The sequence below is a fragment of the Diceros bicornis genome, chromosome 4, assembly GCF_020826845.1.
Source record: "Diceros bicornis minor isolate mBicDic1 chromosome 4, mDicBic1.mat.cur, whole genome shotgun sequence".
NCBI lineage: Eukaryota > Metazoa > Chordata > Mammalia > Perissodactyla > Rhinocerotidae > Diceros > Diceros bicornis.
Genome location: NC_080743.1, coordinates 41930224 through 41957003, shown reverse-complemented (window position 1 = coordinate 41957003; position 26780 = coordinate 41930224). Strand labels below are relative to the sequence as shown.

The 26780-nt window shown below is 41.0% G+C and overlaps 2 protein-coding genes across 2 annotated transcripts in view; both read right to left on the bottom strand.

Annotated features, from left to right (window-relative positions):
* STXBP3 (syntaxin binding protein 3) overlaps positions 1–11341 on the bottom strand; it is a 56943-nt gene extending 45602 nt beyond the window's left edge. The window contains exon 1 of the mRNA XM_058538670.1: positions 11218–11341. Coding sequence (XP_058394653.1) covers positions 11218–11266 — 49 coding nt within the window. The 5' untranslated portion in view covers positions 11267–11341. The remainder of the gene's footprint in view (positions 1–11217) is intronic.
* A 5221-nt stretch (positions 11342–16562) lies between these two features.
* Positions 16563–26780, bottom strand: part of FNDC7 (fibronectin type III domain containing 7) — a 29497-nt gene continuing 19279 nt past the window's right edge. The window contains exons 10-12 of the mRNA XM_058537175.1: positions 25539–25799; positions 21044–21073; positions 16563–16594 (exon numbers count right to left, since the gene is read on the bottom strand). Of these exons, the coding sequence (XP_058393158.1) occupies positions 16563–16594; positions 21044–21073; positions 25539–25799 (323 nt within the window). The remainder of the gene's footprint in view (positions 16595–21043; positions 21074–25538; positions 25800–26780) is intronic.

Sequence of the window (26780 nt, the reverse complement as noted above, 5' to 3'; positions counted from 1 at the left end):
TCTTGGTAATGAGATGTCTATATAACTCATTTAAACTTTTCTATTTCTTGATTTATATTTGTTTTAAGTTAATGCTTTTGGAAATTTACCATGAAGTTTTTGGCATCATGTTAAAAAATGACATGTTCAAACAGAGGGTACATTTAATAAGGGTTACTAATACTCATCATAAGAATTGTGATCTGGAAGGTTTTATTGTGATTGGGAAGATCTGAAAGGGTTCAGAAATATTAGTTAAGGTGCTTATATATATTTGCCAGGAAGATTATAATATTATATGAGAATTATGGCAAAAGCCTGAATTATGTAATCATAATTTAAGCCTAAAGCACTGGTTTCTGGTACTCTACGGGCAAAGATGAGGGATTTTTCTCAGGCAGAGCTCAGATACTGAAATATTATGCTACTCTCTAAGCTTGCTTTATTCCTGTATACTTCAAACAAGCTGAAAATCAAAGACATTTTGCTTGTTTTTATAGGATTTGTGTCTTTCTCTTAAAAAATGAATGCTCACAGAATTTATTATGGAGCAAACTGAAGAGCTCCCCAGGCAGAACTCATCTCATTAGTCTTTAAAACTGTAGAAACTACACTGTCCTATATGGTAGAAACTAACCACATGCAGCTATTAAGCACTTGAAATGTGGCTAGCCTGAACTGGGATGTCCTGCAAGTATAAAATACACACCAGATTTCAAAGACTTAGAACAAAAAAAGAAACGTAAAATATCATTAAAATTTTATATTGATTACATGTTTAAATGATAACATTTTGGATATATTGGGTTAAACAAAATATATTCTTAAAATTAATTTTACCTGTTTCTTTTTACCTTTTTTTAATGTGGCTACTAGAAAATTTTAAATTACATATGTGGTTTGCATTATATTTCTACTGGACAGTGCTGCCTTAGAATCTGAGGATAACTAGACAGTCAGTGTTAGTATCTTAAAAATAAATGATAAAGAAATAACCAGTTCTTTCGACAAAGATTAGGGGCATTCACGAAAAGTGATATAGTTCCAGTTAAGGTATGTCTGGAGAGGAGTCAAAAGAAATAATACATCAACTAATATTCAGAACTTAAAAAAGGTATTTTCTCTCAATACTAATGAAAATTATTTGACTTCCTATCCATTTCTCTAGATACATATCTAAATATATCTAGGATATATCTAAATATAGATACAGATATATCCTAAGACTCAATCTCTTACTTGTGCTCTGCTTGCTGTACACTCTCCCTCAGAGATGATACTCATCATCAAAGTTTCATCTATCAGATCAGTCCTTCAATGTCTCCCCCCAATAATATTGCGATATAACTGACATGTAACATTATGTAACTTAAGGTATACAACGTGTTGATTTGATACACATAAAATTACCACTGCTGCATTAGTTAACACCTCCATCACCTCACACAATTACCATTTCTTTTTTGGAGTGAGAACATTTAAGATCTCTCTCAGCAACTTTCAAGTATATAGTACGGTATTGTTACCTATAATCACAACACTGTGCATTAGATTCCCAGAACTTATTCATCTTCTAACTAGAGTGGTTCTCACATTCGACTAACATCTTCTAACTGGAAGTCTGCACTCTTTGATCAACTTTTTCCCATTTCCCCTAACCTCCAGCAGCCCTTCAATTTCCCACAAACCCTACAGCCCCTCTCTCCTTGGACTTCGCTTAATTACACAATAAGGTTTAAGTACCTACATGCCTCAAATTGAGATTACAGTTCCCTAAAAACTGCTCGAGACTTCTCCATTTCTATGAGTTTTATTGTGATTTTTCTTAGTCATAGTTTTTGGCTATTTCCTCCTTCCCCCATATCCAATCATTAGGCAGTATTGACTGTTCTTTCCGGGGACTGCCACTGTCACCAGCATTGCCTTGATTCTCATCATCTCTCACTGAACTACTGCCAACAGTCTCCTATCTGGATTTCCTGCTGTCCACCTCCAACCTCTTTGCCTTTTCAATCCATCTTTCACATTGCTGTCAGAGTCATCTTCCTGAAGCACAAACCTTTGTTTATATCAACACCCACCTCAAAATTCCCTCAAATGCTCACTCTTGGCTACAGAATAAAACCTAGACTCTACTATTCCACATCCTCCACCAACTGGCCTCTACCTAATCTCTAAGCTGATCTTCCCCAGTCCAAATGCTACCCAAATAATTACCTATTGATACCAATTACCCTATCTTTGCTCATTCTGTTTCTCCTAAATGCAAAAGGAAATGTATTTAAAACTGTAATGCCGGGCCGGCCCCGTGGCTTAGCGGTTAAGGGCGTCCGCTCCACTACTGGCGACCTGGGTTCAGATCCCGGGAGTGCACTGATGCACTGCTTCTCCGGCCATGCTGAGGCCGCGTCCCACATACAGCAACTAGAAGAATGTGCAACTATGACATACAACTATGTACTGCGGCTTTGGGGGGAAAAAAAAAAAAGGAGGAGGATTGGCAATAGATGTTAGCTCAGAGCTGATCTTCCTCACAAAAAAAAAAAAAAAAAAGAACTGTAATGCCAAAGAGGAAGTGAAAACACTGAAGGGAAATATGACAATGGAACTAACAAAGTAGTTAGTGTGCAGCATCAGCAATGCTGAAGGCATACTTGCACAGCTATCTTAGTCACAGAGAAACTATTAATAAACCTGATAATAACAAGAGAAACCGATTTGTCTGGAAAATAGGAAATAATCTATGACTAACAGAGTTTTTAAGGAAACAAACAAACAAAAAGCCTAGCAACGTGTAAGTCTTAGTTAAGGAAATAGGAGGGGGAAAAATGCCAGTCCTGAAAGGTAATCTCAATATGGACCTGGAATAGGCAGCCTCTTCTTTTTTCTCTCTCTGCTCTCCCTTATCTAAATCCATGGCTTCCAAGCCCACCTATATGCTATATCCTAAAGCTAGATCTTTAATTCAGCGCCCTTTTCTGAGATTTAGATGTATCTACCTTGAACTGCCTCCTGGATACCTCAACTTGCACTTAAAACTCACTGTGTTCTAAACCTAAACTATTTTTACCCTCCAAAATTGTTCCTTCTCTTCCCTTTATCAATAAATAGCATCACTCACTACCTAGTCTCCTAGACCTGAATCCTAGTCTAGGATGACTCTCCCTCAGCCCTTATTGATTCTACCTCCTAAATCTCTCTCATAGTCTCATCTATCTCTTCCTCTCTATCTCCTTTGCCACAGTTCAGCCTTCTCTCTTGGACCAACACAGTAACCAAACCAATATATTTGTCTCCCACTTCAGTTTATCCCCCAAGTGCACATCCTCTTCTAATCTCTAAGAGTTTTTTTCTAATAATCAAATTATTACAAAAACGGAATCAGCATACATACATTACTATGTCACCTGCTTTTTTCACTAAACAGGCATCATGGACATCCTCCATATAGAATATAAACATATACATATAAATCATTCCTTTTAATAGCTACATAATATTCCTTAGTTCAGGCACACCATAATTTTCTCAACTATTCTATATGACAGGCAGTCACCCTTTTGCCACTTTTGCCACTATAACACTGCAATGAAGATCTTTATATATATATCTTTATTTACCATTACTTTTATTTCTGAAGCAGAAGTTCCCATAAGTGAGATTGCTGGCATCAAAAGATACGTGTCTCTTATTTTACTGCACTTTGGCAAAAGCTTTCTCTAAAATGTTATAACAATTCACATTCCCACCAGCAAGCTTCCCAACCATTGTGTGTATCAATCACCCCAACTCTATCAATCTGACGGGTTAAAAAGAGTAACTGGGGGCCGGCCCGGTGGCGTAGTGGTTAAGTTCATGTGCTCGGCTTCAGAGGCCTGGGGTTTGCAGGTTCGGATCCCGGGTGCGGCCCTATGTACCGCTTATCAAGCCATGCTGTGGCAGCGTCCCATATAAAGTAGAGGAAGATGGGCAAAAGCAAAAGAGGAGGACTGGCAACAGATGTTAGCTCAGGGCTAATCTTCCTCACACACACAAAAAAGATGAGTAACTAGTCCTTTTACTTTTTAAGAGTAACTGGTCTTGATTTGCATTTCCCAGGTTACTAGCCAGTCAAAAACAATCAATTGAATGTCCTCATCTGCAAACTGCCTGTTTATATCCTTTGCTCATTTTTTGATTGAGTGATTATCTTTTCCTCATCAATACTGTAGGCACTCTCTATATATGAAGCCTTTCTCTCCTATGTGTGGTCAATATTTTCCTCACGTCTATAGTTTAGCTCTTGATTTTGTCCATGGTGTCTTCTACCACACAGGAATTTACAATTTTTATTTAACGAAATCTTTTTTTTTATAGGATCTGAGTTATCAGTTAATGTTTTAAAAAGTCTAACTCACATTATCCTATATTTTCTCCACATTTTATTGTTTTACTTTTTACATTTTAGATTTTTAATAGATATAGAATTTATTTTTAATTTGCTAAAGTTGGACTAAGATCATGTCTAAGTAAATAAAAGAGCAAGGAATCATGATTAGCAGATGTCAGAGCAAAAAGCCTTGAGACAGAAATAATTTGTAAAATGCCATTAAGCAATGAAAATCTAATATTAAATATTTATGACCTAAACAAAATAACTTAAAAGAAAACTATGGCATAAGAGAAAACCATCAGGAATGCAAGCAGAAATAAAGAAAATATAAGAAAACGAAGATCTAAAAAACGGAATGGTGGAGAATTCAAGCTCAAGAAAAACGTAGTCCAAACTCCTCATTATTTAGGTTAGGAAAGTGAAGTATAATCTGGACTGGAAACCAAGTCTTCCAACTATTAGTCCAATGAGGAGACATAATAAACTAGGCTTTTATAACTAATGCCTAATGACAATGTGTTTGAAAATCGAATAGACAAAAGTCAAAAAACACACTTGTGGGCCATAAAGCAATTTACATTCTCAGAAAACTAAAACATGTTATTAAATTCCTAATTATGATTCCAACAGATTCTGCCTACCTGTGGCCCAAGTTATTTAGTGAACAAGTAAGAATCTTTATAAAGGTAATCCCATGGGCCTAGGACAGAGGCAAAAGCAATACTCATTGTCGGTCAGTTAAATAAAAACAGACTGAACTGTGCACGGGGAAGACCACTCAGGACTTTCACGGTACATTGTTTAAAAATTGTATGAAAGTAGAACATATGAAAACTGAGGACTGCTATAAAACAAACTAAATATATACAAAGGCAAATATTAAAGTAATCATTTCTAGGTAGACATTTAGTAAATTCTGTCTTTATTCTTAAAGAAAATAGTTTACAATAAAGGGTCTGGAAGATTTCTCTCTTAAACATAAAGGCATAAAGGTAAAAAGCCACCATTATAAAATTATTTGATGGCAATATAAATCAGAATAGTAGTTACTCGGGGAAAGAGAGTGGGATGTGGACTGGGAAGGGTTATGGGGTGCCTGGAAACATTCCACCTCTTGATCTAGGTGGTAGTTACATGGACAAAAATTCATCCAGCTGTACACTTAGCATTAGCGCGCTTTACACTACCATTATACTTAATGAAATCTTAAGAGCCGTTGCCTTCAAAATAGGAAAAAGAAAATGACTTCCGTTCAGCATTGTTTTAATAGCATCCCCAAAACACTGGTGACAGCTATTTGAGAAGGACGGGGAAAACATCTTCCATCCTTTTTTTTTTTTTTGATAGAAGAATTTTATCTTTATTTATTTTTTTTTGTTTTTTAAATTTTTTGTTTATTGCAGTAACATTGGTTTATAACATTGTATAAACTTCAGGTGTACATCATACTTCTATTTCTGCATGGATTACATCATGTTCTCCTGTTCACTACCCCAATACTAATTACAATCCATCACCACACACATGTGCCTAATTACCCCTTTTGCCCTCCTCCCTCCCCCCTTCCCCTCTGGTAACCACAAACATCTTCCATCTTTAATGGCTCCCCACGGCCTAGAGAATGTCTATACCATTTAGCTCCAACCTACCATTTAGTCTTTATCCTCTTATTCCTTGCAACAAATACTCTGTACTCAAAAGGAATTGTTTCCTTTTCCATAAGACATCATGTACTTTGTCACCTTCGGGCCTTGGCTCAGATTTCCCTCTGTCTGGCAAAATCCTACTACCTTTCAACGTTACCTCCTCTTCGGAGTCTCCCCTGATCCAGTTCCAAAGAGGAAATAATTCCTTTCCCTTCTCCTATGGAGCTTTTTCATACTGCTAATACAGCACTTACGACTTGCGTACTTGTCTTCTCCCACTGAACTGTGAATTCCAGGAGGTCAAGGAATATGCACCTAGGACAGTGTGTAGCCCAGGGCAGATACTAATAAATATGGATTTAAGTGAATACATAACTGTGAAAACATCCAAAAATTAAAAGAAGAAAATTTTGCTCAACAAAATAAACTTGAAGAGAACGAAAAATGACACAAAGCAACGATAATTGATTAAAACAAAAATAGATTTTATATATACTTATATTTGCATAGAAAACTTCTAGAAAAATTTATAAAAAACCTAAGAGTAGATGTCTCTGGAGAGGGAAGCTGGGGGTCTGGGTTGGGAGGAAGATAAACTTTGTTTTATAATCTTTTCTGCTATCAAAATCTTTTGCCACATCAACGTATTTAAAAATGATTAAAATGTTAATTACTAAGATTATGAAGGAGCATGGAGAATGTTATGTCAATGCTAGGCATTTAAAAAAAGGAAGTCACAGCATGACAAATAATTAAAAATATATCTGGATCTATATAAGGACTAGAAGGAAAATGTGAAAAAAGGGAAAAGCTTATAATTTAATATGTAAAGAATTGGCTCAAATAAATACATTCTGATTACTTTTATTTAAAAGCATTTGTGAGGCCGGCCCAGTGGTGCAGCGGTTAAGTGTGCGTGCTCCGCTGCGGTGGCCCAGGGTTCACAGGCTCAGATCCCAGGTGCGCACCAACACACCGCTTGTCAAGCCATGCTGTGGCGGCATCCCATATAAAGTAGAGGAAGATGGGCACGGATGTTAGCCCAGGGCCAATCTTCCTCAGCAAAAAGAGGACTGGTGACAGACATTAGCTCAGGGTCAATCCTCCTCAAGAAAAAAGGGGAGGCTTGGCATAGGATGTTAGCTCAGGGCTAGTCCTCCTCATAAAAAAAACAAAACAAAATAAAAGCATTTGTAATTTTCCTAGCTTTATTTTCTCTGTTTCCTCTAAAATATATGATATGAATTATAGACATTAGACTACTGTTTATAGACAAAAAAGAAAACAGACTGTATTGAATAATATCATGAATAAGGAAAAGAAAAATCATAGGTGGTTTGAACTTGCTTTGTAGTTGATTTAATTACTGTTGTTTTTCCATGATTATTTTTTAAATACACTTCATCAAATTTTTATTTAAAACCTTTTATCAGTAATATTTTCGCTACCACCTCCCTGTAGCAGAAAGTGGCAAATGAGCAATATCAAACACTAGAAACTTTCACTGAGGGCCGGCCCCGTGGCTTAGCGGTTAAGTGCTCGCGCTCCGCTGCTGGCGGCCCGGGTTCGGATCCCGGCCGCGCACCGACACACCACTTCTCCGGCTATGCTGAGGCCGCGTCCCACATACAGCAACTAGAAGGATATGCAGCTGTGACATACAACTATCTACTGGGGCTTTGGGGGGAAAAAAATAAGTAAATAAAATCTTTAAAAAAAAAAAAAAGAAAGCAACTTTCACTGATTTTAAGTATGGGAATTTGGTAAATAAATGTAGTCTTTTGCACTCAAAATATTAAAGTTTTTTTAGAAAACAGTTTTAAGGTAGTCCCTAAAGGCTGATTCCTTCCCATGTTTTAGATTTCAGCTCAAATGTCACCTACTCAAGAAACCTTTCCTGATCCGCCTAGAGTAACCCCGCCCATATATGTATCACAAACTGAATTAATCATGTCTATTCTTTGTTTACATATTTATTTTCTGTTATTCCCCACCTGAATACAAGTTTCGAGAGGGCTGGGAACTTGTCTGCCTTCACTGCTGTATTTCCACAGGAATTCTATAATATTTATTGAATAAATAGGGGACTTTAGGTAGCAAAATATGGGGAAAAATTATAAAACTGATATACTGTTTACTTTTAAGCATTGTTATCCACTGCATTCTGCTAGGGCCTGTTAGGAATGTAAAGCTCTAGAAGACACAATAGTGGACCTACCTTCAAGAAGCTTCTCAAGAGGCTCACATTAGGCAGTAGTGAGAAGTGCCATTTGAGAAAGATAAATTAAATGCTACAGAAATATAAGAGGCTGGGGTAAAATCAGAAGCCACTCTGGAGGCAGTAGCCTCATTTGAGCACAGACCTGAAGGCTGGCCAAAATTTGGAAGAGTAAAGAGTAGGGGTAAGGGAAGCATTCTAGACAGAGGAACTGGCATCGAGACGCGGAGGTAGATGATTTCAAGAAGAGTAAACAATACAGACTAGCTGAATATCAAGATTATATGAGGAAAAAGCAGATAACAAGGTAGGCTGGGGCCAGGTTATCAGTCTTCAGAAGTAGACTAAGTGTTTGAAAATCTTTAGGCAACTGCAGGGGTCTCTTTCTGCAGGTCTTCAAGCAGGAGATGAGTAAGCCCATAGTACAGTACTGTTACAGGAAAATTATTCTGGCAGCTATTGGCTGGACAGACTAGAGTGAGGAAAAACAAGGGCTTGGAGGCTCAGTTAGGAGGCTAGTGCAACTTACCGAGCATAAGATAAGGCTCTGAACTAAGGTTTAAATATTACAGGAAGTCTCAAACAAGTCACACATTAACTCTGCAGCCAAAAAGAACTGGGTGTGAATACTAAGTCTATATTTAATAGCTGCACTGAGTTTTTAAAAAGTAGTTTTATTGAGATAAAATTTGCATACCATATAATTCACCCGAAGTGTACAATCAAATGGCTTTCAGTGCACTCAGAGTTGTGCATCCATCATCATAATCAATTTTAGAACATTTTCATTACTCCAAGAGGAAACCGTTCCCCTTAGCTGTCATCCATGAAGCTCCCCATTCCCCCTAGATGTAGGCAGCCACTAATTTATCTCTGTAGATTTGCCTATTCTGGACATTTAATACAAATGGAGTCACACTGTTATAGGTAGGTAGTAAGTCAGATATGAGCAGGGGAAGGGATAAAAGCTGACAACACATGGTTCTTTGTGACTGGCTTCTTTCATTTGGCATAATTTTTTCAAAGTTCATCAATGTTGCAGCATGTATCAGTACTTCATTTCTCTTTATTGCCAAATAATATTCCATTGTATGGACATACCACATTTTGTTTATCCATTCATGAATCCATGGACATTTGGGTTGTTTTGACTTTTTGGCTATATGAATAATGCAGCTATAATAGCTATCCCAGTTTTAACATCTGTGAAATAGAGATAATAATTCTCAGGAAGTTTTAATATATGCAAAGAATAGTGCCTGGCAGAGTCAATGTTCAAGAAATATTAGTTCCCTTTTCCCTACTTTGAGGGTAAATTGGAGGTTATTTAGCTTTCTACCCTCACCTAACTGTACTATCTTCAACCTAGCAAAACCTTTTCCCAGTCAGATGTATGATTCTCCTACCACTTAGGGGATTCCTTCACCATTTCTTTCAGACTGTCATCTTTTGCTAACAGAACTCAGAAGCTCCCTCCTCTCTCTCTCACCTCAATAAATGTTGAATGAGAAAATCATCTTGTCTTTGGTTATGCTTCTACTTACATAAAGATTCAAAGAACTATTTTTTAACCCTTATATTTCTTTCCTTCCATTCAGTCTCCTGTCTTCTTTACCATACACTCCATCTGGATATCCTGGTGTGACCTCAAGTTAACAGCACAAGACAGAAATTTTGTTATCTGTAAACTCTCCCTCTTACCTAAGTTTCCACACTATCAAAACTAAAAGTACTACCATTAACCTTTTTGCTGACAAAATACTGATGTTAAGGAGCATATATATCTTGGGTATTATTTATACAGCACAATCGTTACCCATTTTCATATAAACGTATTTAAATGTCATTGTGATTTTAAAATATTACCAAATCTTAAGTCACCCATGTAAATCTTGAAAAACAAAACGCCAACCTTAAAATTATCCAATTTTTAAAAAGATGTTCTCATAATTTTTTTATTTTTTCCCATTTATACACTTGTTTTTAGTGCCTGGCATGTTAAGCACTATGCCAGTTACTGATCCAGCGTTTTTACACAAGGAGCTCTGCAACTCCCAGAATTTTGTTAACTGGGTCATCTCCGTTCTCAGTGCAACAAGCTGGAGTCAGAAATACTAATTAGATGTTACTCTCTTTCCACTACTAGACCATAATTACTCTGAACTCAGTAATGCCAAACAATGATGGTTCTTCCTGTTTACGGGTTTCATTTCTTCTCTAACCCAGCAGACTTAGGTTTGGGGGGACTTTTATTAAAGTCGTAGATGATATGGCAGAATGGCAGACCATCAGGAATCAAGCAGCAGCACAGTCCCAGCAGCAGGGAGTGGCCCGGAGAGTGCAAAGGGAGAGGGGAAGGTGCAGCTTGGCCCCGGCTATGCAGAGCTGCAACAACAGGAGAGTTAACCACGCCAATGGTCCCTTCTCAAGAACTCATTAGACAGTGGGCTCCTCTAGGAGTAGAGTAAGAAGGGTCTGCTCAACAGTTTTATTTTTTAAGGACAGACACTGAGAAGTACGGTTGTAAAACCCTCCTTGGTACTAACACGAACAAGCCGAATAAGCAGTCTTCGGAAACGCAAGTGTGGGGAGGAGAGGAGGGGCGGGACAGAAACTGCCCACACCGTCTCGAGTGGAGAGACATCTGCGACAGGTGGGCCGGGCGGGAGCCGAGGAGCGTGGGGAGCACGGCCGGGGAGACGCGCAGGGGCCGCGGGAGAAAAAGCAGGGCGGAGGGCCGCCAGCCCAGGGCCGGGCTTCGGGGCCTGAGCCCGGCCGAGGCGAGGGGTGCCCGACGCGAGCAAGAAGCCCACGTCCCTGGTGCCGGCAAGAAATAGGGCTGGGAAGGAAAGCAGGAGGAAGTCCTAACAGGGGCGCGGACCCCAGAGCAACAAGTGCCCGCGGCGGCTCCCCAAGAGACTGTCAGGCTGGGCGGGAAAGCAAGGCCCGGCGCGGCGGCCTGCTGGCCCTCCCTCTCTCAGCCCCTGCCCCACCGCACTCACTCTGCCACACGACGCTCTTCAGCCCCCGATCGGTCACCGGCGGCGCCATCTTCCCGATACTGCAGAGTTGCAGCCGCCGCCCCCTGCTCGTAACCTACTTTTTAGCTGTGAGATGGAAACTCCGGGGGGGGGGGGGGGGGGCGGGCCCGCCCCCACCCACACGCCGTGCCCTCCGGTGACGTCACGCGCGTCTGCACGAGAATTCCCGCCCACTCCAGGACGGAGGCTGCGCAGTGCGGGTGGAATCGCCCCGGGTAGTCGGGCGCCCCCTAGCGGGAAGTTGTGTCAACCGAACTTCGACGTCCTGTGGGGTCAGAAAGCGAACCGTGGCGACGGCTTGTAAACACGATCTAAGAAATTTCGAATTCATGCATGTGATGCATGAAGAAGGGAGGGATCCTTCGCTTTACAAAAGGATTCTTTGCAAAGCGTTCATAATAGACTTCCTTCTGTAGCCAGCCCAACTACCAAATGGAAAATTTACCCCCCAAAGAGTTTATTTTATTTATTTTTCGGGGACATAATAATTGTGTAAAACTGTGAGGTACCCTCCAGTGTGCCGAGAACTCTGCAGGACTTTCAGGAAACTCAAAGAAATGAGAGACCCGCTTCTGACCAGTTTAAAATCTAATTAGCTCAATTCGTGGCGGGCTGAAGGTACTGAAAAGTTGGTTGAAAAAGTGAATGCTTAATGATGACAATATACGTAAATGAACCAACAAAACAATAATTATTCAACAAACATAAATTCATGGCAAAATTGTATGGGAGGGACTATCAGTGCTTTAGGATTTAAAAGAAGGGAGTTATTGTTGAAAGCTGATTCACAAGGAAGGTGATTTGAGCTCAGACTTAGAAAATTTAGGTAGAGATCTATTTCCTGAGATGGTTCTTTTGAGACTTGAAATCAAAATAATCAGTTTTGAATTAAATCAGTTTAAGTTGCTGAGAGCTCCAACTGTGACATACCATCATATACACTAGAAAGTAGACTTTCCCACAGAGATTTGCAAAGAACCAATGGTCTTAATTCAAGTTGGTCACATAGGGAAAGTGGAAATGGTTACTTATTGCTAGTAATAATAATGGCTAACATTTACTGAGTGCTTACTATATGCCAGGCACCATGCGAAGTGGATTATCTCATTGATCCTCAAAGCAACTCTTACAGACAAGGAAACTGAAGCTTAGTGAAGTTAAGTAACTTGCCAAGGATGCAGAGCTAGAGGTGGAGTGGGAACCAGGATCAGGCTTGAGCTACATAGGAAGCAATAGAGCAGTCTGTGAGATAACTTGCAGTTTTTGCACTTTAGGAGAGAAAAGGAGAATGAAGAATAAAAAGGGCCATAGAATGGGTTCACGCACAACCTAAGGTGTGAATGGTTTTTCTAGTCAAGGCTTATATGGGAATGGAAGCTGGAGCCTGGCCCCTTTTAAATCTACTTAAATGAGCTCAGATGCTCAGAATTTTAAACAAATGCACACATTATTTCCCTCACCCTTTGCAATTTTAAATCAGATTTTGCTTAGTATAGCAGGGTGGAGCTCCAAGTCATAATAAAAACAATGACAATGCAGACTCACCCTTCTAAAATGGAGCTCCTTGCCCTAGAGGGTCAAACTAAGACAGCAGAGTGAGGTGGGTGAAGTGTCTCCATCTACTACCCTTGAGGAGAATGCCCAGGTACTGGGGAGCGACACAGAAAAGCCCTTCTGGCTTGGAAGGTTGACTTGGGTCACATGGGCTACAGCTATGGCTCATGCCTCTGAAGGCCAGATTCCAAGGTGGCAGTGTGGCATAGTGGAGCAAGTGTGGGCTTTAGCTGCACATAGACACAGGTCCACATCCTCCAAATCATTGCCCTGCTTCTTACTAGCAATGTGACTTCAGACACCTCAGTTTCATTGCGTTTATGTGTTGAATATAATATCTCAAACCTCACAACAACCCAACAAGATGATAACCTTTTTTGCTATTTTACAGATGTGAAAACTGAGATTCAGGGAAGTTAAATAAATCACATGAGACCTCAAGATGGCTCCAAGACCATTGCCCTTTCCGTTGTTCCGTGTTGCCTCCCCTCTCTCACTCCCCTGGTTTCACATAACCTCCCTGAGTTCTCTCTCTAGTTTCCTCTAGTTTGTTTGCCTCAATAAAATGAACAAGGAATTTTAATTCCTGAACATGAAATGGCAGAATGGAAGGTAAAATCCACCAACAATGGGTCAGAAATGAAAACTCTGCTTTGCATAATTCACAGAGCAGTTAAACAGCCAAAATAACCAAGCTCTGGAGTTAGGGCAGATCATTCACTCCCCATCCTATTCCCAGGTCTTCTTCACTAATAATTGGTGACTTAATCATGATCATCCAGAGAAATATTTTCTATAAAAATATCATAGATTAACAGGACTAATCAATGCTACATATTTACTTGGCCCCTGAGAATTTGTGTTTCAACTGGTTACTTTTATGACTGTGGATGAGTTACTTGACCTTTCTGGGTCTCATTTTCCTTATCTGTATAAAGGAATAGTATAATAATCTGTATAAAGGAATAACCCTAGCTCATAGTGTTGCTATGAGAAGGAAATAAGTATGTGGAAAGCACTTAGAAGCACGTAGTATGTGCTACATCCATGTTTTGGTTTCCCGTTCACCAAGTATGGACCGCATCATCTTCTGTGGAATTCTGACCAAAGCAGCCCAGCCTTAGATGCCTCACTAAGTACATGGCCATTTCATTTTCTGTGTCCTGGTATTTATAGGATATGTGTATAATGGTCTCAGCTCCCTACTGTTCTAGGACCAGGGATCCTGGCCTTCCATTTGGCCTTTGCCCTTGGGTCTTTGGCCATTCCAGTCAGCCACGGACACAACCCTATTCAGAGGGCACACCCTGTGGGCAACTGGGCTCGGCACACAGTCTCACATGGGGTCTGGAAACACAGCCCAGAATGCTGACCCAGTTCATGGTTGCCCTCATAGGGCAGACACCTACTCTAAACCCTCCAGAGCTTCTCACCAATCTTTCCTCATGTGCCACAACCCTCTATCTTTTGTTAAATTAATTAAACAAGGAGGCCAATAGACTAGGGTGGTTCTAATGCCTTAGCAGCCTACGTAAGCAAACCAAAACCTAAACCTGTAAATGCCTCAAGGTTAAGAAATCAAAATCTAAGGACAGCGAATCACAAACAGCCAACTAGGCTTTCCCCAAAAAGGCAACCGCTTAAGCTATAGCCAATCAAATAATACCCTTGTTTTGCTTCTGCCTCTCCACAAAAGTCTTTCCCCCAAGAGAACTCACAACCACTTCCTGTTTGGTGCTGCTGAATGCAAATCAATTTCTGCTCAAATAAACTCTTACAATTTTTAATATGCCTTAGTTTATCTTTTAATACTTCTCAGCCTCCCATCACTGAAATTTTGCTTCAAGGAAGAGCTCACCAAGGCAACTCTTTTATTTTATTTTTTTTTTTGGTGAGGAAGATCAGCCCTGAGCTAAATCCATGCTAATCCTCCTCTTTTTGCTGAGGAAGACTGGCCCTGAGCTAACATCTATTGCCAATCCTCCTCCTTTTTTTCCCTTTTTCTCCCCAAAGCCCCAGTAGATAGTTGTATGTCATAGTTGCACATCCTTCTAGTTGCTGTATGTGGGGCGTGGCCTCAGCATGGCCAGAGAAGCGGTGCGTCAGTGCGCGCCCAGGATCCAAACCCGGGCCGCCAGTAGCGGAGCGCGGGCACTTAACCGCTAAGCCACGGGGCCGGCCCCAAGGCAACCCTTTTAAGCTTCCCAAACCTGGCCGTATATCAGAATCACTTGGTGAGTTTGTTAAAAATATGGATTCCCGGTCTTTGTCCCTCACCTACCGAGTTAGAATCTTCAGGGTTGGTACCTGGGAATCTCTGTTAAGTAATGAGTTCCCCAAGTGATGTGGATGCACCTAGCCCAGCCCCTGTTCGTTCACTGGTGTTTAGGAACAAAAGCAAACTAAACTCAGCCCTACTCTGCGTGTGCTCTCTGATGCAGCAAATTCCATTTTTCCAGATCTATGTATTTGGCTTGTCTCCTTTTCAAGTGCAGATGCTCCGGAGAGCATCTTTTGTCAGTGAAACATTATATATCTCTCATCAATCTTACACAGAAAGGGAAAGGAGACATAGAAAGGGAAGTTTGCCCTCCCACCCAGCTTACCTCAAGCCTAACTCCTTGCTCCAGTTCCCTCTGGGCAGAATTTTATGGCTGTTCCTAACTACGGATATTCTTGGCTCCATAGCTATGCTTTTGGGGAATAAACACTTTAGTTGTGTGTGTGTTACACAAGTCCTACTCGTGATAATTTTTAATAAGGTTACTGGTATTTGAGGCACAAAAACTTTTCTAGGTACAACAGATTTATGTTATATATAATTGACTTTCCTCTCCAAAGACGAAAAAAACAGTTACAGTAGAGTGGGGGATACAGCCAACAAGATGGATGGTCTTCTCCCCAAAAGATGCACGTATGTTAGTTTGAGGCTCTGCCCCGGCTGTCCCTCTATCCGAAGTCTTTGCTCACTCAAAAGCGTGACTGCAATCCTTCTAGCAGCAAGCCAGCAGCTCTGCTTTCCCAGATGCTCACACAGAGGTCACATCACGTGATGCTTTGACTCGGCAAACCCTGCAAGCAGCTCAGCTTCCTCCTAACTTGAGATGAGGGTGTTTGTTACTACAGGCTGCCCTGGAAGTTGCTGCTATCCAACTCTCTCAGAAGTCCTGGTGGTGGTTTGTCGTGGAACGAGCAGTGTCTCTGCATGGTGGCTTGATTTTGACTTCTCTGGGAGTAAACGTTTCCAGCCCTTGAATGGCTAGAGGGCTGTATGCCAAGCGCTGGGGTTGATGAAACAATTATGAAGTGGATATGTTGAAGTCTGATGTATGTCTGGATGTGAATTCTCAGAAAGAATTTCTGCTAAGCAGATTCCTTTCATGTTTCCAGGACTCTCCCAGTGTGCTGGCTCACTCTGGCAGCCTTCCAGAGGACTGTCTAGATCCATTTCTCTACTGAGTCCTCTCAGCAGCAGATCTTGAACTCCTGTGCAGGTGAGGACACACCTGACCTTGCTCACAGAAAGCGGAGTCAGAGTTTTCTTCTAAAGGCCCAAAGAGCTTGTCCTATCCTAGAGGCATTTTGTATTCTAGTAGATCTTTTTCTATCACTCGCTAACAATTGAGACAACTCTGCAAAAGATATGGGAAGAATTTTTAAAAACAATAACAAAAAACTTTGCCTTTAAATCACACCATTTCAATTTAAATTACTCACTAGGTCAAGTCTGTTTTTATCTGTGGCACACGATATCATTCTGCGTTTCTCTTTCCTCTGTAAATCACTGAAAAGGACAAGAAAGGGGAGAAGCCACAAGATATATTAAATATGCAGACATTTTCTTAAATTAAAAATCCTTCCAATGTCTCTGAGATTTAGATTACTGTTTTAATTTGGAATGCTATTTTTACAGCACTTCACAGCAAGTAAGCAGGAAATTAAGATAATCTGAACTGTTCAAAGGGCAAGAAGAAACTGACCAGGTTCTAACTAACCAGGGTGATGTCTCTCCTGCTTCATGAAATGAATCCTCCCTCCCAGAGTTTCTTTGAGCTCAGACTACTAACTCAGGACAAAGAACTTTCCTCTCCATCCTCAGGCCAACTCCATGTGTTGTCAGAGAGCTCCAAAATTTTGTTGATTCAGGGAGTGGTGCAGGGAGAACATAAACCTGTTCAACTGCTGAGGGAGTTGTGGAGAGGAAACTTCCTCGGAATGTGCAGGTAACACTGAAGCAGGCTGGATGCTGAAGACCATGTATGCCTCCACGGAATGAGGTCAGGCACCAACCTCTCTAGGCTACCTCCTATTAAAGCCCCCCTCACCTCAAATAGATTGTTTTCCCTCTCCCTTGCAATTTGCATCAAACTTCCAGCACCAAAGTAGCTTCCTTAAATTAGAGCCATCATTCTCTAACTTTAGCGTGTATCAGAATCACTGGGAGGGGTTGTTAAAACAAAGATTGCTGAGGGCCTGCACCGTCACGTAGCGGTTAAGTGCACGCACTCCCTGCTGGGGGCCCGGGTTCAGGTCCCGGGCGCGCACCCATGCACTGCTTCTCAAGCGGTGCTGTGGCGGCATCCCATATAAAGTCGAGGAAGATAGGCACAGATGTTAGCCCAGGGCCAGTCTTCCTCAGCAAAGAGAGGAGGATTGGCATGGATGTTAGCTCAGTGCTGATCTTCCTCACAAAAAAACAAAGATTGTTGGGCCCCAACCCCAGAATTTCTGATTCATCAGTCTATGGTGGAGCCCCAGAAATTGCATTTCTAAGAAGTTCCCAGATATTGCTCATGCAGTAGGCCCTGGGACCACATGTTGAGAACCAATGAGTTAGGGTATTATGAGAACTGGGATTAAAATGCAAATATCTTAGAAATAGCACATTAAAATGTTAATAACGGGCACATAATATAATAGAGTGTGATATGAGCTTAAGCTGATCCTGAATTAATAATAACTACCATTTATTAAGTGCTTACTATGGCCTGTCATTGTGTCCAATAATTTACATCTCATTTAATCCTCATAACATCTTATGAGGTTATTATTCCAATTTTCAGTTGAGGAAACCGAAGTTTAGAGAGAATTGAAGCAACTTGCCTAAGAGTAAGTGATAGTGGTATGATTTGCACCCAGATCTGTCTCTTAAAAATTCATTCATAGGGGGCTGGCCTTGTGGTGCAAGAGGTTAAGTGCGTGCGCTCTGCTGCGGTGGCCCGGGGCTCACCCATTAGGATCCCGGGCACGCACCAAGGCACCGCTTGTCAAGCCATGCTGTGGCGGCGTCCCATATAAAGTAGAGGAAGATGGGCACAGATGTTAGCTCAGGGCCAATCTTCCTCAGAAAAAAGAGGAGGATTGGCATCAGATGTTAGCTCAGGGCTGATCTTCCTCACACACACACAAAAAATTCACTCATGCCGTTGACAAGCTTTAGGATAATTCAAGAGTCAACGAAGACCAAAAATCTTAGACCAACAAGATTTCCAAGGCTTCCCTTGGCTTATCTGGAGGCCTCATTTCAGCCACTAGTCATAATTTGACTAGTCCTGTGTACAGGGAGGCTGAAATTGGAGACACCACTTTAGAATTTCTCCCTAGATGTAATGAATTCCATATGATGTAGAGGCCCTCAAATGACCTGGCTTACTCTTATTTTTTTTTTTTTATAATTTTATTTATTTATTTTCCCCCCAAAGCCCCAGTAGATAGTTGTACGTCATAGTTGCACATCCTTCTAGTTGCTGTATGTGGGACGCGGCCTCAGCATGGCCAGAGAAGCGGTGTGTCAGTGCGCGCCCGGGATCCGAACCCGGGCCGCCAGCAGCGGAGTGCGCTGCACTTAACAGCTAAGCCACAGGGCCAGCCCGGCTTACTCTTATTTTTGAGGGTCCTGCAGGATTTCTACAAAGATCTACTTAAAGAGAGGGCCAAATTTTCAGGATGAAGACTAAACCTTGCTAAGGAAGGGAGAAGCAATGATCAGGGGAGCCCAGAGGGACAGAGGAAGGGGAGGGTGGTGACCTAGAGCAGTGCTTCTCAAACTTTGAAAGCATCAGATACACCAGGAACCTGATAGAAAAACAGAGGCCCAGGCCCTCTCCCACTTCAACAGGCCTGGGCCTCGATGTTATTAGCTTTCCGGGAGATTCTGATACACCCCAAAGTTTGAGAACTACCACCTAAGCAGTGTTGCTCAAATTTGAATATGCATATGAATCACCTGGGGATTTAGTCAATCAAGGTGGGCCTGAGATTGTACCTTCTGAATAAGCTTTCTGGTGATGCCAACGAGTAGCGAGGTCTAAGAGTGATGGTTTTCAAGTACTTTTTTTTAAAGGATTGCAACTCTTTCTTTAACAACATCTTAGGGAAGGCCAGTATAAAATACACCATTCCTCTCCTCCTAGGGGCCTCCAAGACTCTTCTACTACCCTCTATGGTTCAGGGAACACTGATTAAAAAACACCATAATACTGGGAACAGTTTCCAAGAATGCAAACCTAGGTCTGCATACATTTCACTGAAGACCAGGGCTTATGGTCATTAGTACTCCAGAAGTTTTTTAAAATAATTCTTTATAATTTAGAAGTTTCCTCACAGTTTGTTTTTAATAAGCCATGTCTGTATCCCTGTTGTCACTGGAAACAGAAACCCTTTAAAAATTAATAGGGATTGTGCTTATTTCAGACCCACAGGTGGAGCAAGAATTGGAAAGCATGTGTCCTGCTGTGCTCAGAGAAGCAATGGGCTGGAAGAGGAAATAGAGAACAGGCGGTGGAGACAGATACTAGACCCAATCCCTGCCAGGGGAAAGAAATTTAGATGGGGAGCTGGCCCAGACTGGGAGGCTGTCCAGTGGTAGGAAGGCTTCATTTTCACTGATACCCTCTGAAGTCAGCCATGTCTGACTGGGTGTGCATGTGTGTGTGTGTGTGCGTGCATGTCCTGTCTGTAGTTTGAGGTTGATAATATTCCCTGGGGGTTTTCCCAAGGCCCCAAACCAAGCAAGGCCCCTAGAAGAGTGTTGCAAGGAATCCTCCTGAAGTAGCACACGCTGCCTACTGGGTTGGCACACACAGCTCTGTGTGGTCATCTCCACAGCCTGGTCCAAGAGTAGCCTCCAGAATGGGGCACTCAGAATAGCCTAGACAGGATCAGCCCTGAGCACACCTGATGAGGCAGTGGGGGTTACCTCTACTCCGATTCCCCTTTCAGCACCCCTTTTCCTCCACTGGCATATCCACCCATGCAAACCGGAAGCAGACATCTTAGCTCTCTGCAGGCTGTCAACAGATCCCCTCTAACACCTGGCAACTAAAAAAGTGTGGTCAGACCAGCAGCATCAATGTCACCAGCATCACCAAGACCTTGTTATAAGTGTCAGACCCTCCCCACACCTACCAAATCAGAATCTGGTTTAACAAGGCCCCAGAGGATTTGTATACAGGATAAAGTTTGAGAAGGACTGCTCTAAAGCAGCAGTCTTCAGCCTTGACTACACTTTAGAATCACCTAAGGGGCTTTTAAAAGTCCTGATGCCCAGGCCGGCCCTGGGGCGCAAGCGGTTAAGTGCGCGCGCTCTGCTGCGGTGGCCCGGCGAAAGCCGGTTTGGATCCCCGGCGCGCACAGACACACTGCTTGTCAAGCCATGCTGTGGCTGTGTCCCATATAAAGTGGAGGAAGATGGGCATGGATGTTAGCCCAGGGCCAGTCTTCCTCAGCAAAAAAAAAGAAAAGAAAAGAAAAAAGAGGAGGATTGGCAGATGTTAGCACAGGGCTGATCTCACACACACACAAAAAAATCCTGATGCCCAGACTTACCCCAGATGAATTAAATCAGACTTTCTGGTGATAGAGGCCAGGCATCAATTACCCTTAAGCTCTCAAGGAGACTTAGTGTACAGGAATGCTGGGACGACTCTTCTGAAGAGAGTGATGAAGCGGCTGCCTCTCTGAAACATATTTACATTTTCCTGTGGGACTCTGGAAGACTAAAAAGACTTCAGAATCCAAAGGAATCTCAGCTGATGGAATCTGAGGGGAGGCATTCTAAGAGGGGAGAAAAACTTATGGGAAGAGGGGAGCAAGAACTCCTCACATCACAGTAAGAAAGCATTTGCCTTTCTGACTAATCGAAGAGTCAGCTTTGATCCTGAGTTCATTAAGTTACCCTAGAGAACAAAAACAAAAATTCCGTTCTATCTCATCCGTGAGAAAAATGACTTACCCATTCCAAGTGTACTTCCAGAGCAGGTTACTGTAATAAATAAAAACACAAGCATTTAAAATATGTTTATTGATATAGTTAAGATGGTGAAGATATAACTTAACAAATAGACAACTAATTTACAACAAAGGAGCCAAGAACATACAACGGAGAATGGAAAGTCTCTTCAATAAATGGTGTTGGGGAAGCTGGACAGCCGCATGCAAAAGAATGAAACTGGACCACTATCTGACACCGTACACAAAAATTAACTCAATGGATTAAAGACTTAAATATAAAACCTGAAGCCATAAAACTCCTAAAAGAAAACATAGTCAGTGTGCCCTTTGACATTGGTCTTAGCAATATCTTCTTGGCTATGTCTCCTCAGGCAAGGGAAACAAAAGCAAAAATAAACAAATGGGACTACATCAAACTGAAAAGCTTCTGCACAGCAAAGGAAACCATCAACAAAATAAAAAGAAAACCTACCGCATGCAAGAAGATATTTGCAAATCATATATCCAATAAGGGGTTAAAATAAAAAATACATAAAGAACTTACAAAACTCAACAATAAAAAAAACAAACAACCTGATTAAAAAGTGGGCAGAGGATTTGAATAGACATTTTTTCAAAGAACACATACAGATGGCCAACAGGCACATGAAAAGATGTTCAACATCACTAATTATTAGGGAAATGCAAATCAAAACCACAATGAGATATCACCTCATGCCTTTAGAATGGCTATTATCAAAAAGACAGGAAATAAAAAGTCTCGGCGAGGATATGGAGGAAAGGGAACATTTGTGCACTGTTGGTGAGAATGTAAATTTGTGCAGCCATTATGGAAAACAGTATGGAGATTCCTCAAAAAATTAAGAATAGAACTATCATATGATCCAGCTATTCCCTCTCTGGGTATATATCCAAAGAATATGAAAACACTAATTCGAAAAGGTATATGCACCCCTATGTTCACTGCAGCATTATTTACAATAGCCAAGACTTGGAAACAATCTAAGTGCCCACTGATGGATGAACGGATAAAAAAGATGCAGTGTGTGTGTGTGTGTGTGTGTGTGTGTGTATGTATACGTACATGTATACATATATGTATATACGAAGTAATATTCCTCAGCCATAGAAAAGAGGAAATATTGCCATTTGCAACAACATGGATGGACTTTGAAGGTATTATGCTAAGTGAAATAAGTCAGATGGAGAAAGACAAATGCCATATGATTTCACTCATGTGGAATATAAAAAACAAAGCAAATGAACAAATGAAACAAAACAAAAACAAACTCGTAGAAGCAGACAACAGATTGGTGGTTATCGGAGGGGAAAGGGGGTAGGGGTAGGGTGAAATGTGTAAGGGGGGTCAATTGTGTGGTGAAAGATGGAAACTAGACTTTTGGTGGTTAGCACGCTGAAGAGTATATGAAATCGAGTGATAATGTTGCATACCTGAAACCTACATAATGATATAAACCAATGTTATCTCAATAAAAAAGAAAGAAAGAAAGAAAGAATAACAACCAAGTGAACCGAAGGATGAATAAGAACCAGCTTGGGTGGTAAGAGAAGGAGATACCTACTAGCAGTATGACCTTGGGCAAGTCACTTTTCTGTGCTTCCATTTATCTGTAACGTGGTAAGAATAAGAATGCCAACCTCATGTGGTTGTTATAAGGATCACTTGAGTAAATACATGTAAAGCCCTTAGAATAGTGCCTGGCACATAGCACTCAATAAATATCAGTCATTATTATCATTTACAGTATTGTCGTAATTATCGGAATAAGGCATCACTGATATTGAAAAAAACCCAAAAACGAAAACAAAAAAATTCCCCCAAATGCACGGTTTTTACCAGGGAGAAAGAGCAAAGGTAACCTGAGTCTAGACACCCAATCCCTACTAAAGTGAAATGGCTGCAGGCTTGAAACCGTACTCCACCAAAGGGTATTAGAGTTCAAAACAACAAGAACTTCTGGTGGTTAACCATCAGAGGAATGACTCTCTAATGGCTGAATTGTGGGTATAGAGCAGGAGAAAGAACAAAAGACTTCCATCATTTACTTACTGGCTGTATGATCGAAGGCAAACACGTAAACTCTTATTCATTTTTTTTAAATTTAAAATATATTTGGGCAACAGTTATGTACTAAGTACTGAGAGTTTGAGAGATTATCATTTATTAGGGGAAATACACATTCAACTCACATTAATAGGGCGTGGTAAAGATAAGGGTGATATGGGATCATAAAGGTGGGAGAGAGAAGACTAAATCAGCCTATGGGAATTAGAGAAGACTTCACAGAAGAGGGGAAATCTGGGCTGGTGGAGTTCCTTTGGTTGAGGTGGGGAGGAATTCCAGGCAAAGAGAAGAGTATTGCATTAGCTGAGAAGCATGATGTGGCATGGCTATGTGTGTAGCAAGGGCAGGCGTGTGTGAACGAATCTGTGTGACTAGACTAGAGAATAGATAGAGTCCTCTCAGGAGGGATGTTGAGGAATGAGCCTAGAATTATACTGTCCAATACAGGAGCCACTTGCCACATGTAGCTATTGAGTACTCCAAATGTGGCTAGTCTGAACTGAGATGTGCTGTGAGCGTTAAATGCACACCCGCATTTGAGGACTTAGTATGGAAAAAAATAATGCAAAATTTTTATATTGATTCCATATTGAAATTATAATATTTTGGATATATTAGGTTAACTAAAATATATTATTAAATTAGTTTCATCTATTTCTTTTTACCTTTTTAATGGGGCTACTAGAAAAATATAAATTTTCCATACATAGCTTGCATTAAATTTCTATTGGACAGTGCAGGTGTACAAAGACAGATGGGACAGATTGTGACAGACCTTGAATACCATGCTCAGAGGATTGAATTTTATCCTATGGAGCAATGGAACACTTTTGAGGATTTCAAAGCATAAAAGTAACACAATCAGATCAGTGTTCTGGAATGACAATGTTGGTAATAGTATGGAGGCAGGCGTGAGGGCAAGAAGATAAGCCTGGTGCAGTAGTCTAAGGGAGAGGTGGTGAGGGCCTAAAGTACAGCAGTAGCTGTAGGGAATGAAGAAAAGAAGTTGGATTTAGAAACCTTCATAAAGTGAACTGGACAGGACTTGGAGACTACTTAAATATGGAGGATGAGGAAGAGGGAAGCTGACTTCAGAGGTTTCAGCTCATGTACCTGAAACAAGGGTGATGAGAAGAAGATCAGAAACTGCAGAAGATCAGGAGTTCCTTTTGGCCCTCAAGGGTTGAAATGCCTGGGGCACCTCCAGGTAGGGGTATCAAGTTTGAATATGGATTTAGAGATTAGAAGAAGAGAAGGGTTGTAGATTGAGATTTGGGATCCTCTGAGCCTTGGTTTTCTCATTTTTAAATTGGAGATAATAAAATCTGGTGACCCTACCTCACTGAGTTATTTTGAGCATTCAATGGATATTGAATGTGAAAACACTTGATAAATTGTAAAACATTATGCAAAGATGATGAAGTATTGTTACTGAGCTGTAGGCTCTTCTTCCTAAGAGCTCATCCTCACCCCAAGAACCTATTCCTGTCCCCTCCCATTGGACTACACTTTGGGCCAGCTTGTCCTATAGACCAGATAATGAAAAAACAAGGAATCAGAGCCTGACAGCCAAGGACAGCCAAAGACAGCGAGAACATTTCCTCAAGGAGAACTGGCCTGGTTCCATCACTGGGAGCCATCTTGAATTTTCTTGTCACCTACATGTAATTGGAAATTTTAGATTCTGGTTATAAGTAAAGGTTTCTGAGCTAATATTTTTCCTCTTCCTGTGTTTACCTATAAAGGTCTAAGGCTTCACTGTCTCTTTTCTTTTTTTAAATTTTAGAAATATATGAAAAATATATGACTATGCCCTGGGCAAGGTAGCAGAAGGTCCTGGAATACAGAGCAGGAGAATTGCTAATGTTTTTCTGCCAGCTCTGGTGAGATGGCAGTTGCTGACAGTCGTGTTTTGTGATCACAGAGTGTCTGCCCACTCATATTTCCAAAGCTAGCTTATGATTTATAAATTTGTTTTTTTCTCACCCTTCAATTCTTCCTCAGTCATAAGTCTAAATCTGTGCAAATAAGGGTTCAACTCTCTTAATTTCCAACAATCCAGGATACCTATCATTATCTCTGAAACTATGTTAAAAATCTATCCCCAAATCTCAAAGCATAAGATCATTTTAAATCTGCTTTACTATTTAAACAGCAAGCATCTGGTCCTTTTTCTGAAGGAGAAGACAAGGACAGGGAAGAGAGGAGTGTCTCCAAATCAAATAATAATAAACCATCACAATTCCAAAGAAGCTTGGGGTCCCAGGTAGCCAGAATCTGCCTGCAGGATGTAGAAATTTCACACCCTCTTTGACCTTCCTACACAGTAAATAAGTGTGATTGCTCTGAGTCCTAATTCACAGATTGTGTTGAGGATTAGTTTTCAATCAAGGGTCGTGACTTGCTCTACCTGAATATATTTTTTTTGGACAAAAAGTGAGCTTCAGTCCTGTCTCAGCAACTGGTGAGACCATCACGGTATATACATCCCCGCAGGGTATCTCGGTGACATCGCAGAAACTGAGGCCAGTGCTTGAAACACATGTGAAAATGCCTTTGGAACCATAGAGGTCGGTGCTGTAATTGGCAGAGCCCCTGGAGGCTTGCCAGTAGATCCGGATGCCATTAGGGCCCAGTCTATATAATTTCACCCCCAAAGGGCAGCAGGCACCTGAAGGATAAAAACAAACACACACCCATCACTTATTCCTCCATCACACAAACATGGCCTTTATTACCATGGAGAAACAATATAAGTAACCTATTCTACATAATATATGATAAGAGCAATATTTGAGGAGGTACTCAAGTTCTTTCTGTGCTGGGCCACGTGATTAGAAATCCATGTATGTGGGGGGCATGAATTTTTAATAGAGAACAACGGTGAGTCAAAAAGTCCACACTTGGCAGATACGTATTGTATATGACTCAAAGTTTATGAGTCAAAGGCACGGAATCCTTGTCAAGATCCTTCATAATGCCCTAGTTTCATATGATTTTAGTGGGATTGAATTTAAATATAATTAACTGCATTCAGCTTTAATAAAAAAGACCTATTTTGCTGAACTGAGTAGCATGACGCCCGGGCAGTAGTCACACGCCAGGCAGATGACCAAGCTTCGCTGGTCCACACTTCATCCGTGCTAGCTCACTAGGTACGTTTTTTTTCTTTTCTAAATACTTGGAGCAGGCCCCACATTAGGTGTCAAGCAGGGCACCAAATGGTGGATTCCTCAGCAACTAAAATAAAGATATTAATGTATAATAATAGTCAAAAAATTAAGTTATAGATAATCAGGCTCATTTGATTTATTTTTTTATAAAAAAGGTTTTTTAGGTGTGAAGAGAAGCAATGGGCCATGTTCTCAGAACTGGATATCAGGGTGAAACTCAGGCAGCAGATCTAATGAAAGATAATGGGCCAAAAGGAAGTATAAACCAGCTTACATATGTGTAGCATGTTATAAATGCTTTCACATTGTGATTATTCCTATTTCTCTTACCAATGAGGAAATAGAATCAAGGAAGATAAGGCATCACACCTTATAAGAAGCCATGTCTTTAGACTCCTACTTGAAAACTCTTTCTACTACCTCTAGGATGGCAAAACTGTATTTCCACTCTCGCAACCCATGGCCCAGGGCAGACACGA